Source organism: Hoplias malabaricus, chromosome 8 (genome assembly GCF_029633855.1).
Source record: "Hoplias malabaricus isolate fHopMal1 chromosome 8, fHopMal1.hap1, whole genome shotgun sequence".
In the NCBI taxonomy this organism is placed as follows: domain Eukaryota; kingdom Metazoa; phylum Chordata; class Actinopteri; order Characiformes; family Erythrinidae; genus Hoplias; species Hoplias malabaricus.
Window position 1 is genome coordinate 13,991,119 of NC_089807.1, and position 14,937 is coordinate 14,006,055.

General features: G+C 36.4%; 2 protein-coding genes across 3 annotated transcripts in view; one reads left to right on the plus strand and one right to left on the minus strand.

The window, feature by feature from the left end:
* Positions 1-1,025: 1,025 nt before the first annotated feature.
* rassf4a (Ras association domain family member 4a) overlaps positions 1,026-14,937 on the minus strand; it is a 38,420-nt gene continuing 24,508 nt past the window's right edge. Inside the window, exons 4-11 of one of the 2 annotated variants that reach the window (XM_066679835.1) lie at positions 9,543-9,688; positions 7,008-7,087; positions 6,006-6,169; positions 3,906-4,007; positions 3,771-3,822; positions 3,565-3,686; positions 3,202-3,299; positions 1,026-2,987 (exon numbers count right to left, since the gene is read on the minus strand). In XM_066679835.1, coding sequence (XP_066535932.1) covers positions 2,918-2,987; positions 3,202-3,299; positions 3,565-3,686; positions 3,771-3,822; positions 3,906-4,007; positions 6,006-6,169; positions 7,008-7,087; positions 9,543-9,688 — 834 coding nt within the window. In that variant the 3' untranslated portion in view covers positions 1,026-2,917. Of the gene's footprint in view, positions 3,013-3,201; positions 3,300-3,564; positions 3,687-3,770; positions 3,823-3,905; positions 4,008-6,005; positions 6,170-7,007; positions 7,088-9,542; positions 9,689-14,937 lie in introns of both variants that reach the window. The other variant, XM_066679836.1, reaches the window with a different exon arrangement.
* On the plus strand, positions 13,156-14,196 carry si:ch73-6k14.2 (protein DEPP). Its single transcript, XM_066679837.1, has 2 exons — positions 13,156-13,226; positions 13,615-14,196. Exon 2 carries the CDS (start codon positions 13,616-13,618, stop codon positions 14,033-14,035), a length of 420 nt encoding a protein of 139 aa, XP_066535934.1. The 5' UTR covers positions 13,156-13,226; position 13,615; the 3' UTR covers positions 14,036-14,196.

A 14,937-nucleotide genomic window follows, 5' to 3' on the forward strand; every position in this document is an offset into this window, starting at 1 on the left:
TCAGTTGTGTGGAAAAAAGAGTCAAATTAGTCCTGTTGAATAATTAATTTTCCATTTTGTTTGGTGAATCTGTGGCTCCCTATTGTTTGTCTACTCTTTTTTGTGCATTTGTAATATGGTGGGGAAAAAACCTTTGCAGAGGCCACGTGTTTCTATTTTTAGGTTGTATCCAGCAAATGCAAAGTAATTGTGTATTACAATGTGGAGTAATGGGTTCTCTGTAGAGCATGGGCACTTACAAAATCAGAAAAGCACGTAATTTGACTGAACTTTACATATGACAGTATAATATGACAAATAAACAATTTATTTCATATCATTAAAAACTGTTTATTGTAATCTGTTATTTACAATGTGTCCCATTCACAGTGTTTATTTTTGTTCATGTAGCACATTTGTACAGGCCAACTATGCTCAGGTAACAATGGATACAAAAAACAAAACCTTTACTGGGGATAAAATTACAGTGAAAGCTTGAATTACGAGTGAATCAACTGACAAATTTTCCAAGATACTAGCCGTTGCTCAGTCGAGTTTTGCTTTAAAGGAGTAATCTGTAGGATATTTACTGTACTTAGTCATTAATGTCCAGGGTATGTGATCATAGATTAAGAAAACAGTCAAAGCTAAAACACTGCTGCCTCTCACAGCTTTGCTAAAGCAGTATATTCTCTTTGAGAAGTGCCCAGTCCGGAGCGGAGCTCATAAGGTCCTGCCCCCCGAGGTCCTACCTTTCATCCCGCCCTCTCTCCAATCATTTTACAGTCCACAGTGTGGCTAGGTCTACAAACAGTGTCTCGCAGCCATTAAAATGACTAAGTGAATTTTCAAACATAAGGCCAATTTTTCCTCTCATTTTACACCATCTCTGGTCATTGAGATTTTTAGAAGGTCAGTGGGACCAAAAAGCCCCACTGACCTTCTAAAAATCTCCATGACCAGAGATGGTGTAAAATGAGAGGAAAAATTGGCCTTATGTTTGAAAATTGGAGGCAGTTTACAAGCAGCAACACTTTAGAACAGAGTTGGCTAATTTCCTCCTGAAAAGGTAACAGCATATAATTTCTGAAAAAAAATATAGACGTACAGACACCTATGTATAGATTAAAAGAAGTAAACACAAACACCATGTATGTGTTTTATATAAAGTTAGGCATAGCGACAGTTGACAGGTTTTAGGACTGTGTTTTGTGTGTTTTATAAAAAAGATGAATAACAACATGATTAAAGTGTAAATACCATTGTTTGTTTTAACGCAATTGAGGTAGATTCATGTGTGTTTCTCCATGGTGTGTGTGATTTAAACAAATTAAGGAGTAAGAATTGTGTTTGAAAAGCCTTTCATTCACCTATTTAAGGTGGATGGAGAAATCAAGCTTGGTGGTACACAGCAAATATAAGCATTCACTGGTAGGTAGATGATTTAGTGACATGATGCACACTTGGTTGTGTGTTTTCAATGGATAAAATGTAAATAAGAAGTGTTTCAAAACGAGTTTTGTTTATAAATACTAGCACTAGGTTCCTCCCAGTCCAAAACACACGTTGGTAGGTGGATTGGCGACAAGTTCGTAGGTGTGAGTGAATGTGTGAGCCCTGTGAAGGACTGGCGCCCCCTCCAGGGTGTATTCCTGCCTTGCGCCCAATGATTCCAGGTAGGCTCTGGACCGACAGATAATGAATGAATGAATGGTTATCTTGACATATCACTGTTTTTTGTTGCATTAAGTGTGTAGTAAGTTAACTTAAGCGAAAGAGCATGAAATACCTTCACCTGTATTTTGTCTGATCTTCAAGGTAAATACACTTAATAGAACCAGTTTATTTCTTTACATTCTCTTTTATTATTTATTATCATTTTTTTAATATATTATTTATAAATGACATTTTTTTTAATTTAAAAACGCATAAAAATGTGTTTGGTTTCTGGGGGCTGGAACCGATCAATAACATTTCAGCTCATTTTAATGGGAAATTTAATTTGATATACTAGCATTAAGGTATTACTGTACAGCCAGTAAATTACTCCACCATCATGTATTCATCATGTATTGCTTATGTACAGGAATGCTAACATTAAAATACACATAACTCATCTACCTGTCTGTGATAAATGCTGCTTGCATGGACTTAACGGTAATGAATGGTTAGATTCCTTTATTATTTACCCTGATTACCATCCCAGTATATGGTGTGGTTATCTGTGATTTATATTAATTCATATGTAGACTCATCTGAGACTAATCTCACTATTTTTTAAACTAATGTTGATTTAGTAATACACTACAGGACTACAGTACTAAGTACTGATTTAAAAAACGGATATCATTTTGTTCCAATACAAAACAAATGCATACAAAATCACACTTGAAATTTAAATGCAAACTATTAGTACAATTTTTGTCTCTAATTTGCATTGTTACTCTAATGAGAATATGTAATTTTCATCATTTTTAATTAATATAAGACCATCAGTTGTCCTTTACTGTATTTTTGTGACAAACTGACCTACAGCAACAATACAAAAGATGTTCAGTTGTTCAAAATATATTACATTTACACTGTGTTAACACATGAAAATATTTTTTAAAAATTATTTAAATAAAATTACTATTTTGGATATTTGAACTCTCATATGACAGTGATGATATTAATACAAATATATTTTGTTTATCAGGGAAACAGAAAACGACTGGTTTCAACAGCAAAAAATGTTGCTGTGTTAAATGTTTTGGAAGCAATGAAACAATAGAAATGTACTAAATCAGTTAAGAAAAATTGTAAGTGCTTCGTACAGCAGTTGAACAGTAGATGTCATATTATGTGTCTCTCCTGAGTATTTCTTGGTATTAACAAGTATATTAATATAAACATTTGTGCATTTGTGTCCTCAGTCAGGGAAGTGTCTTTAATCTTCTCACACACTGTCAGCAGTCACAGAAAGATGCTCCAGCTGATTCAGAATCATGGATCTCAGGGCACCATACCTTTCAAAGAGAGGTAAAATTGAGCCTAAGTAATAAAAGCAAACACTTTGGGTAAATAGGGTGTGTTTTTAGAATAGTAGATATCACACCAGGTTTTGAAAATTACTGATATATTTACCAGTATTTTTCTACTGGATTTTACAGATTGTATTAAAGCACAGATTAATATGTCCAACTGTAACAGAAACAATATTATTTGTATAATGTGACCTACTTTTTTGTCAGTTTTGAAATCTCTCTCTCTTCTTCTTCCCTTAGTTTTTCAACAAAGCTATCCAAAACTGGCATTTCAAACTTAATATACTGTGCAACCTGCAAAAAAAAGTTAGATTAATGTTTTACTCTTTTTACATAAAAAGCACTCATATATTTTAGTAAAGACATTCTAATTTTCAAGAGGGAGGTCTATGTCATTGTTAAATCCCCCAAACAGGAAAGTAATACCTGCTAAATTTAGACCTTGAGTAAAGACATAACATCTGCAAACTCAGTGTCTGTTTACTATGCATTTAGGAACACTACACTGTCGGATGGTCAGAAATTGTTTTTATTTTCTTCCACAAGCAGAAACACTTACATCATATGTGACCTCTTCACCTAGATCCCTTTCCATAATAAAAAATTTGGCAATTTTTTCACATGGACCATGTAGCACACGGGATACCAGCGGATATTCAGTGTCTTTAAACTTCGTCTTTTCTGAGGAAAAATCATTCACACAGTTAATGCACACATCAGTGTTGCAGTGGTAAAAGGTAAAGACATCATGAAGAAAAAAATCACCTCCTGACTCATGGACGACATAGAGGGCAAATTCATCAGCGTTATTCTCAACCTATGGTTTAAAAAAATGTTAAAAAGAACAGCTGAGAATTGAAAATTACACTGAATTATATTTAAATGACAAGTTTTACTTACTCTAAACTTATTGAGCAACAGACTCAAAACTTCTTGTGTTGTCATTCTGCTGCTTATGCGAACATTAGTCATTGATCCATAAGCCGGAGTGAAGACCGATGTCTGTAAAGCAGATAATAAATTAAATTCTGTTATTAAATTCCAAATAGGCCACAAGTTTATTTTATTTGTTTGGGATGTTGAGTTCAAAAAGTATTTTTTGGTGCTCTTAAGATAACAATGTCGTTTTTGATATGAGAAAAATAAGCTTGAGACCCCAAGATAATTAAATTGTAAACTTAACATAAACATAAAATAGAGGTGAAGTTATGAACCAAAACCCTAACCTTCCTCAAAAGAGAAAAAAAAACTGATAGCATTAAACACATGCTCTCCTCATCTTACCTAAATTACTATTCGGTGCTTATACATTATCTTTATTAGTTTTGTTTAAGAAAAGAAAATGGTTTAGCAGAAAAAGAAAACACTCCAGACTCACCTCTATTATATAACATTATTTATAATAATCTTAAGGGATTCCATTAAAACATTCTACACTCAACTCATAAAAAACAAAATGCCGCATGCGAAAAACGTTATTGTTTATACTTATACTTACATATAAACATTATGTAGACACAAAGTAAATAAATAAATAAAGGCAATTTACTTTTTAATAATCCATTCCCTACTGATATACCTTTGAACAAAACATATAATTTTCGACACCTTCTTTTTATACAACTGTGTACACACTGTAGCTGTCAGCACAAAGACTCATATCCAAAATGGTAACTAAAGTAAATCTGAACCTTTTCCTAATGTTGCATTCATCATGAAATTGTTCATAAACGATAATGGGATTTCACATTTTGACCGAAAAAAAAGTCATAAGTATCAGAAGCATGAGGAAATGGGACTGGAGGATCTTGTGTTCTCCTCATTTTTGAAGGTGACACATCTTGGCACTTATAAGCTTTTCAGAGCAGGCAGATGTTCATAAAACAATGATAGTTAAAAAAACCCTTTCCTTTAGCTTTGTTTACATTGAGGCTCTGGAGGGCAACATACCCATCAGCATCCACCCCTAAGACAAAGTAATTCAACAGCAAATTTCCTTTCCATTTTCTCCACATCTGCAGAAAGACCTTTCTGACCAGGCTGATTCTAACCTTGAGGAGCGATGATGAGGACAGCAGGTGACAGGCCATTGTGGAGAGTGAGACTTGTGCCAGGGTGAACGCCTGCACAGGAAAAACTCTGCCTCTCAACACCTGCATCCATCTTACAGTGCTATGACCCAGAGGACACTCGAATAACGGACACTTCCCCTTACACACACTGCTTCAGCCAATAACCAGAACTCCAGGGCACTGTGCCAGTAACACAGCACTTTATCAATAACTAATGTCTTAGGTACAGTCTGCACTCATCTCTGCCCAGGGTCTCAACATTTTCCTTATGCCAAAATGACGCATCAGTCTTCCATTTTAAAACAGATTGTGATAAGTTTTTTCAAATGTTAACAAACTTTAATGTAATGTACACTAAGCGTCATACGTCCAGGTCAAGAGTTTTATCTTCAAGACTGTAGACGTTTTTTCATTGTGTTTTTCACCATTCATGTGTAATGATATTAACTTGGATTCTTACATAGAATATAGTACCGTACAAAAGTCAAAGGCCATATGTATTCACCTAAGTTCCAGAAAATGGGACCTTTAACAACTATACCAGGCCTTTTACACCATCAAAACTCACTGCCACATAAATAAAACATAAAGCTTCCATCTTTCAGAAGCTCCATTCTAAAAAAAAAAAAAAAACACAGGTGTTTCTCTCCATTCTTCCACTGACAGAAGACTCAACACTATGAGTCTGAAAGACGTGCAGCTGTCAATGAGTGATTAATCAGAAAGTGAACATTGGAAGTGTGAAGGTTCCTTGAAAAAAGTAACAGGAAAAGAATGGAAGCTGTAATAAATGTAAAGTAAGTACATACACCCACATATATTTTATTTTTAATTGTTAGACTATTATAACATATATTTAAAAGCTGTTTTGCTTGTAAATTAAGAAAAAGATTAATCCGTGAGCCCAGTTAGATTTTTAAAAAGTCACCTTGTGATTGTAAAAATGTCCATTGATGGAGAAGCGATGCTTTCTAACCCTCTGTAAATCTCCTGTGCTTCTCAGTTTGGGTCTTCTCTGAATCTTCATGAAACTGGCGTCACTTCTTGTTCTCAGTAGCTGAGGCGTCTCCTCACAGCCGAAGTCTTCTGCACCTGGACAGACCATTAGTAACAGAGAAAACATTAGTAACTCTAATAATTTCTGCAGCCTTTGTTTAAACAACTTTCAATGTAGTGTGACAGCAATGGAATATTTTTCCACTGCATATTTCTGAAAAATATTATTTCAAATACAATTATTTTCTATAGAGGTACAAATTTGGGTCTTACATAAAAGTAACCAACATAAAGATTTCTACCCTGATACAATCTAATGTTCCAGGATAACAAAAATAAAACAAGCAGGATAAATACTACTCAGCGAGAGCAGTTGATAGGGTGCGTCCCAATTGGAAATGTTCCCTCATGTGGAAAATAACAGACTAGGAAAAATAATGCTGTCTGTCAGGAGAAAACCTCAAGTCTATGGAGAGAGTGGAGAGAGTAAATTTACAGGAGAAAGGAAACCATACAACTTATAATGAAACTCAGTTAAACATGGATTTCACCTAAGTAATTTTGGAGCATTGCAATTGGTCCATTCATCATGAAAAAGAATAAAGGAATAACTAAAAGAAGAATAAAAGGAAAATTGTAAAAATTAAGTTAAAGATTTTGTCCTCACAGCAACAATATAAATATTAAAAAAGAGCATGTGTGATATGGTTTTATGCACAAATACACTCATTAATCTTCCAGCTGTAGGAACTACACATGGCAGTTGAACACCCAATCCCCTAGTCTATACAACTGTAATTAGATTATCCATGAAGGATTATTACATACACGTGACGACAGGGTTTCATTCACATGCAAAGTAGTGCACAATATTCCTCTTGTCAATGTTAGTGTCTACATAAAGAACAGAATATTACAACAGACCGGTACTCACTGGTTAGAGCAGGCACAGTCATTTTGTTGTTGTTTGACTCGAGTGAGAACTGACTTGGATACTCTTGGCTGATTTCATTCCTGTTAAAATGTCAACAAGATTTATATCTTTATGAATATCCTCAATATCCTCATATCTGTTTATAACATCTCATGGTGTACAATTTGATTTCCCCCTAAACTGACTAACTAATCTATAGTTGAACCATGTATAAGTTTAAAACAGGAAAAACTGATACAGAGCCTTTACGTTATATAGAGATTCTATATGTTTTAAAATGCTTCTTTATAAATCGTTCTCATACATAACATTAATACAATGCACAGTGAAGGAAGTATCCACTGAAAGAAGCTTTGGGGAATCATGGATCCAGGAAAAGCACTTTTCAGCACTTTCATTTTGGGAGTGAAATATAATCTGCTTTAATCTAGGCTTGTTACAGCTACAGTTTGAAATCGCACTCCTCTGTAATGCTAGGTCACCTGAGATGTGGATTTATGCTTATTAATATTTCCATGAGTGAACGAGATGCTACACGTGAGGCAGAGCAGGTACATGGCTGAGCTCATTATGAGACTTTTCCTGTCACAGTAAGAGTAGGACAAAACACAACACAAATAAACTCACCAAACAAATACCAGGAAACCCCCCTAACATACACACACACTCACATGCTCCAGTAATGGTGCAGTCTATATAAAGCAATCATAACACTATGATAACTATAATAGGGTTTTAACAGCTGTGTGCACATCTGCACGCTCACACTCCAGACCATGGACTGGCAGAGAATGCTCTTTTCATACGTGAAACAATAAATTATAACGTGAGTTATTTGCCAAATACACATACACGGTCTTAGTAAGAAGGGTTCTATAGTTAGTCTGTGAAAACACATTTCCTGATTTCTTCTTCTATTTTTGTACATATGTCACATTTACTCATCCCACTGAGTAAACACTCAGACACAACTGTGATTAATCAGAACATCCCTTCAACAGAACCAAAAACAACCCCCATCCCTGCACTCAGAAAGAGATTTACTCCAATATAGTCTTCAAAAATTACGATGCCTTTGATAACTACGGCTCTGGTGCTGCAGTGAATCACAATGAGAGCCATTATCTACAAAAGGAAAAAAGACATTGTAGAACTGGTGAATTTTCCTTAGAAATGGCCAATCTAACAAAATTCCTAAAACCCTGGGAACACTCATCTAGGAGTGACAAAACAACTGAGATGAACTGCAGGATTCACTCGTCTCAGATAAAGTCAGCATCCATGATTCCCTTATTAAAAAGAAACTTTAAAATATGGTATATATGTGCGAGTTACAATACAATAATATGAAGAGCAACAGTCACCTCTGAAGGACTCAAAGTAAAATGATGATATTAGAGTGACCTCGTCAGTGTCCAGTTTTAATCCCATGGAAATTTTTATTTTTTTTTTTATTATTATCGTTACACTTATATAGTGCCTTTCTAGACACCCAAGGACGCTTTACAATCTACACTGCTCAGAACGCTCAATTCACACACACACACACACACTGGCGAGAAGCGGCAGCCAAACGCGCACAGCGTACTCTCAACCAGAAACGACCATCCACCTGGAGGACTGCATCGGGCACTAGGGTTTAACCCAGGACAGAGCGCCAATCCATATCTGGGCTCACACATACAGACATTCATTCACACACCAGGACAGTTATTAGAGAAGCCAATTCACCTACCCTCCATGTTTTTGGACTGTGGGAGGAAACCGGAGCCCCCGGAGGAAACCCACGCAGACACGGGGAGAACATGGAAACTCCACCCAGATGGGACTTGAACCCAAGATCCCAGCGCTGGGAGGCGAACGTGCTAACCACCAAGCCACCGTGCCGAAATCATTTTATCAGGACTTTAAATGAACAGATCATACTTGAATGTCAACTAATGCGGCTAAATTAAAGAGCCAATATCCCTCCACAATGATGTGAAAGACAGTTCTACAGCTACAGTTAATGTTAAATGCAACATGGATAATGGATATGGAAATGGATAATACAGGAGTTACAAAAATGAAATGATTGCAACAAATATATATACAATGTAGGAATTGAGGAAAGGGCAAAACCTTTTCAGGACATATTAGTATGAAAAACTCCCTATAATTCTTAACCAGAGTGGATCACTTAATTGTACCTACATCTAGAAGATATTTTAAAGAATAATATAAAATAGGTTCTCTGTCATGGAGATTATATGTGTAACATATAAAGAAGAAGAGGGGAAGAAACAGATGGAATTGATGTAATAGAGAAATAATTTGAATCAGTTTAAATTGTTATTCGACTAGATATGGTTCTATAAATAACAATATAACACCTTAACTACACAGAGGAGTCCCACCTCTAACTACTCAGGTATGTGTGTGTATTAATATGACTAATGTAGTGAATTGATTATAAGAGTGAATTATGGGGAGTTAATTTAATAAGGGTCAAAGGTAAAAATGGGTGCAGATCTGTATTAAGGTGGACCTACCCACCTGCATGAGTCTGTGTTCTCCGACTTCCATGCTTCTGCACATGCAAAGTGGAAGCGCTCGTTGTCATCCTGCATCTGAAGTCTGATTGGCCTTTTCAGGCCCCAGGAGATGTTGAGTAAACCCTCCACGATCAGCTCGCCCTCTTCCTGCAGCCATACAAGAAATAATAATAATAATAATCATGAATTCTTCTATTGAGCAGAGGAAATCCTGTTGGCTTGCATCCACTCCAGCTCAGTTTCAAGTCTACGTGCTGGAACACAGTTCCAGGCCTTCATTTCTCCGCAGCAGTGGAAAGTCACATTGGGTGGTGTCCCCTCAAGACGACCTGCCTTAGGTCATGTGTTACAGTGTGAGTTTGAGTCATGCTGAGACCTCCACAGAGCTGTGGAGTGGCACGTACACATGGCTTTATGAATGTGAAACGTGCAGCATTCATTCCAACAATTCCACATTATGACATTCCTCTACATTTGCATGGGTCACAGACCTGATGCTTTCTCCAGTTGTGGACAAAATACACACACATATATATATATATATATATATATATATATATATATATATATATATATATATATATATAAAAATATATAAATATATATAATAAATATATAAAAAACACTGACAGGTGAAGTGATTAATATTGATTATATTGCAGCAATGGCACCTGTTAATGTATGGAATATATTAGTCAGCAGCAAGTCAGCATTCAGTTCTTGAAGATGATGTGTTAAAAGAAGGAAAATTAGCCCAGCGTAAAGAACTGCAGTGGCTTGTACCTAATATAACTGGTTCAAGCAAAGACAACCAGTGAACAAGTAACAGTGTCACATGCACCGAAGAGTCAGTGATGAATGAGGGGAACAAAAGTATCTAGTTTGATCCCACAGTGTATTCCAGCTTGCTGGGTATGGGGCTGCATCATCATGCTGACTCCTTTGTTCCATTGCGTGTCTGTGAGCCTTCTGTACCAATGAACCTGTTGCCAGGACCATTTTTGGTAGGCATTAAACACTGAATATAGGGACATGCATAAAGACCTTATGACCATCACAATTTTTCCATTGTCAAAGTTGCTCAGATAGTTGTCCATTATTCCTGCTTCCAGCACATCAGATTCAATAATTTAACCTCCAGCCCAATATAGCCCAACCTTGGCCAGGTGCTGCTGTAATTAATAATTAATCAATAAAATTAAATATTATTCAATATATACAAGTTTTATTTATTTCTAACAGAATCCTCACAGAACACACAACACAATTCATCTATTTTAATCTATTTAACAGTTGTAGAATATTAAATGTAATTTAGCATTTTTAAAAAATATGTTAAACTCAGCAAATTATAGAAACTGTTCACCAAATTTTGCAGAAATATGTCATATTTAAGTTATCCCATGTAGGTGATGTGTTCATGTATGGGTGGCATGTTGGCGCAAAAAGTATCATGTCACACAGCTACAGGGTCCTGGGGTTGTGGGTTTGAGACCTGCTCCAGATGACTGTCTGTGAGGAGTTTGGTGTGTTTTCCTCATGTCTGTGCGGGTTTCTTCCGGGTGCTCCGGTTTCCCCCACGGTCCAAAAACACACATTGGCAGGTGGATTGGCTCAAAAGTGTGCAAATGTGTGTGTGTGTCATTGTACGAAGGACTGGTGCCCCCTCCAGAGTGTGTTCCCACCTTGTGCCCAGGGATTCCGGGTAGGCTCCGGACCCACCGTGACCCTGAACGGGATAAGCGGTTACAGGCAATGAATGAATGACTAAACAGACTAAAAATGTCACCTGATGAGAGGTGTCCAATCTTTTCATAGAAACATACTGGCCACAAACTGGCTTGTTTGCGTATCTTTTTTAAGGTTCCACAATGGGCGATCAACTGTTGCACTCTTGAATTTCTCAGATTCTTAATCTTCTCTTTGTATGTTTACTAGAATCACATCAGACATTTTACACCTACATTAACACTACAGTCTAGTACAGACCAGATCCCAGACACAGAGAAACGTGCCAGAGGAACAGAGGTCTAATCCTATCAGGAACTAAGTATAGTAGGATAAGACTCTTCCGTTCTCATACAGCACCATCTGAACACTGCTTTTCACGTGGCAAAAAAAAGGCAACACTGACCTGGAAAGATTAACACCCAGCTCCAAAAATAGATCTATGTGTAAGATGTGATTGTACTCAAATCATACCTAGCAATTCTACACACAAGCGATAACAGTTGAAATTCGTTCACAAAGTAACCTTTATCTTTTGCTTTTCTTATTAACAAAAATATGCATGATACATTTTAACTATGTTAATATCCACATTTAGAACTAAAAATCAGCAAGCTTTCAATGATGTACTCTTCTTTTATTCAGCTACTGAAATTCAGCTGTTTATTTTCAACAATAGATATATGCCAATAAATGTAAATATTACATCTAATTCAAAAATGTCTGAGTTTATGTTATACTGTATGTATGTGTTTACAAATGTTGACATTAAACTGTATGTATGTGTATTGTTTCAGATGAAAAATACACTGTAATTGCTGAAAAGTAATAGAATGCAGACTTCTATAAGCAGTGTCTGCTATGAAGCTCATAATCAGTCCACATGCAGGAGGATAAAACACCTCTTCATACCTGACTTTGCATGAAGCCTAATGACCATTGTTCAATGACCTCACTTAGCATTTAATATATAGCAGTGAAATAAAATTTCAATATTCCTTACAATAAAACTAAGATAAAGCATTTCTGATATAGTCATTCACCAGAGTGTGCATATGACTGAGATGACAGATGGCTGAGAAAATAAACCCATTCTAAACCTTTTCCAAATGGATCGCTGGGGTTCAAATGCTCACAGGAGACTGAGGCGATTCACTGTCGAAAATGATATTTTGGCAAGTGAAAGCATTTTGTGTCAATATATCTAATATCATCATATCATATATATCTAATACTATTTTAGACAATTATAATAAATATTATAAAAATGTTTAGTTGCTTTTCCAGACTTTATTTACTTGTTTGAAGTTAATTCATTAATATTCTCTCATTATATTGACAGTAACTTTGATTGTTTCAATCAAATAGTGACACTTCTAGTGACATAGTTTCTAATAAACTTAATTAAACAAGCAAATAATGTAATACAGGAAAACAAACTTCAAAATATTTATATGTCACTAATCATACAACAGTCTCATACTGATGAAGAGATTGTTATTAATCAGCTAAGGAGAAATAATGACATAATAATGAGAAATGTTTGATATTCTAACTGTATTTAAGATTATTTCACTTGCCAAGACATCATTTTTATGTAGTGTTGAAGTGTTTCTGACAGAAGACAATGCGAGTGTCGTCTCCTGAGTGGGTTAGGTTGAGAGCAGCACGCTCTCAGGGCCTCATTGTTCCTCAAGTGTAAACAGTGAGGGCAGCTGCAGCAGTGAACCATGGTCAGCAGCCACGCCACAGTTTCCTCCACCCTCCTGGCCCACCACTCACACACTTCCTCCAGCGAGAGCGAGGTCAGCACACAGCTAAATATAGTGCCATGAGCCTTGGCTTACACCCACGAGCTGTATAAAAGGCAGAGCTTAGGTTTGTAGAACAGATACCACCTCACAAGCTGAGAGCAAACAGATCAGAGTTTCAGCTGCACATCAACAGTCATTTACAGGTGAGTCCCTCATTTAACATGCATTACACACCTTGTACACAACACTTAAAATACAGGCTTTAGAACTATATGAATGCATAAATGATCCTTTGGTTATACAGCTATGTTTGAAAACTTGTGGTACGTGGAGGTTTAAAGAAATGTTTTTCGAAAAATATTTTTATACAGTACCAAAAATGTTACCTGTCCAAGGTCACTTTTCAGTACCATAAAGAACTATTTATCTGACATTTAAGGGTGTTTCTATGTCAAACCTTGAGCATTTAAAGTAAATGCATAAATGGTTCTTTGTCAGATAAATTTGTTCTATTTGTTATAAATGCTTCTTTAAACAACAGATTTGAAAAAATAAATAAATAAATAATTATGTCCTTAAATCTCTCTCCAGAATGAAACCAAGAAGATTACTCTTATCCATCGCTCCTCTGCCCACTATAGCAGAGACCCATGAAGATGCCTCTCAGGTGGGATGCCAGAGTGGCCCCTCTCAGTCTCTGGAGGAATACGTGAACTCCATTAAGGAGCTGGCCCAGCCGGCCTGTGGCCCTGTGAGGGTGGCACGGACTCTGAGACCTTGCATGTTCTCCAAGCCTCTGAGCAAACACTCATCCTCCAGCTCTCCCCGAAGCTCCTCTCGGACACCACGGGCCCCACGGAGCCGTCCCTCTTCACTGGGCCTGGATGAGCTCACGCACCGCTTCAGCAGCCAGAAAGTGGGCAGCACAGACCCACTGGACTGGCTCTTTGGACAGACACAAGACGAGCTGAACAGAATGGACAGTGCATCAGCCGCTCTGAGGTTACTCTAACAAACTGCAGCCCCAGAATGGTACAAAGTGATGTGGACTATGAGTTGCTGCGGACTGAGGAAAGGATGCAGAAACGTGGATTTATTAATAATAGATTAATTTATTTGCTTTGTTAGGGACTTTGGTCCTTGTGCTTCTGTTTACACTCTGAATAAGTTATTTTCTATACATTTTTAATAAAGAATAACATTTTGAATGTGCTGCTTTAATGTCTTTTTCATCGGTTTTCACAGAACTGTATTTATAAAAAAATTAATTGTATTATAATATTACAATGTAGAGGTATGATATATACATCTATGTTGATATTGGACAGATATGAATATACTTTGAATATTCCTACCAACATTTGATTATGTTTTTTACTGTACTCCAGAAGAGCAGGATATTTATATGTAGGGCTGCTATATTACTATTTTACAAAAACATAATGGGGTCCCTCAATGTTATATTCCCTATCATTTTAAAATAGGTAGTCCAAATATTTATATTCTACAAATGTTTAATATCTAGAAAGGTTACTGCCGTTGGAAGATATGCAAGGGTGGAAAAGTAAAAATCCTTCTTCAGAGCCTGATTTTAGATGATTAGAGAAGCCAGGCAGTTGGAATGAAATCCTGGAGATTTTTACTTATATATAAGCGACCTCTGCCGATATGTACATGAAAAATACAGGTGTTAGCTACAATTACTGAGAAGAACATTGAGACATCTCTGGTGAATAACACACACCACCCAGGTAAAATGTCAAAGATAACTCTGACCAGCTGAATGCAGACGGACAGTAAAATCTTCATTAAATCAAAAGCATCCATGTAGACAGGCATGAGGAAATACAGCAAGCTACATTTTTAAAGCTACAACACCTTTTGACTGTATACAATATGCATCACAATTTATAA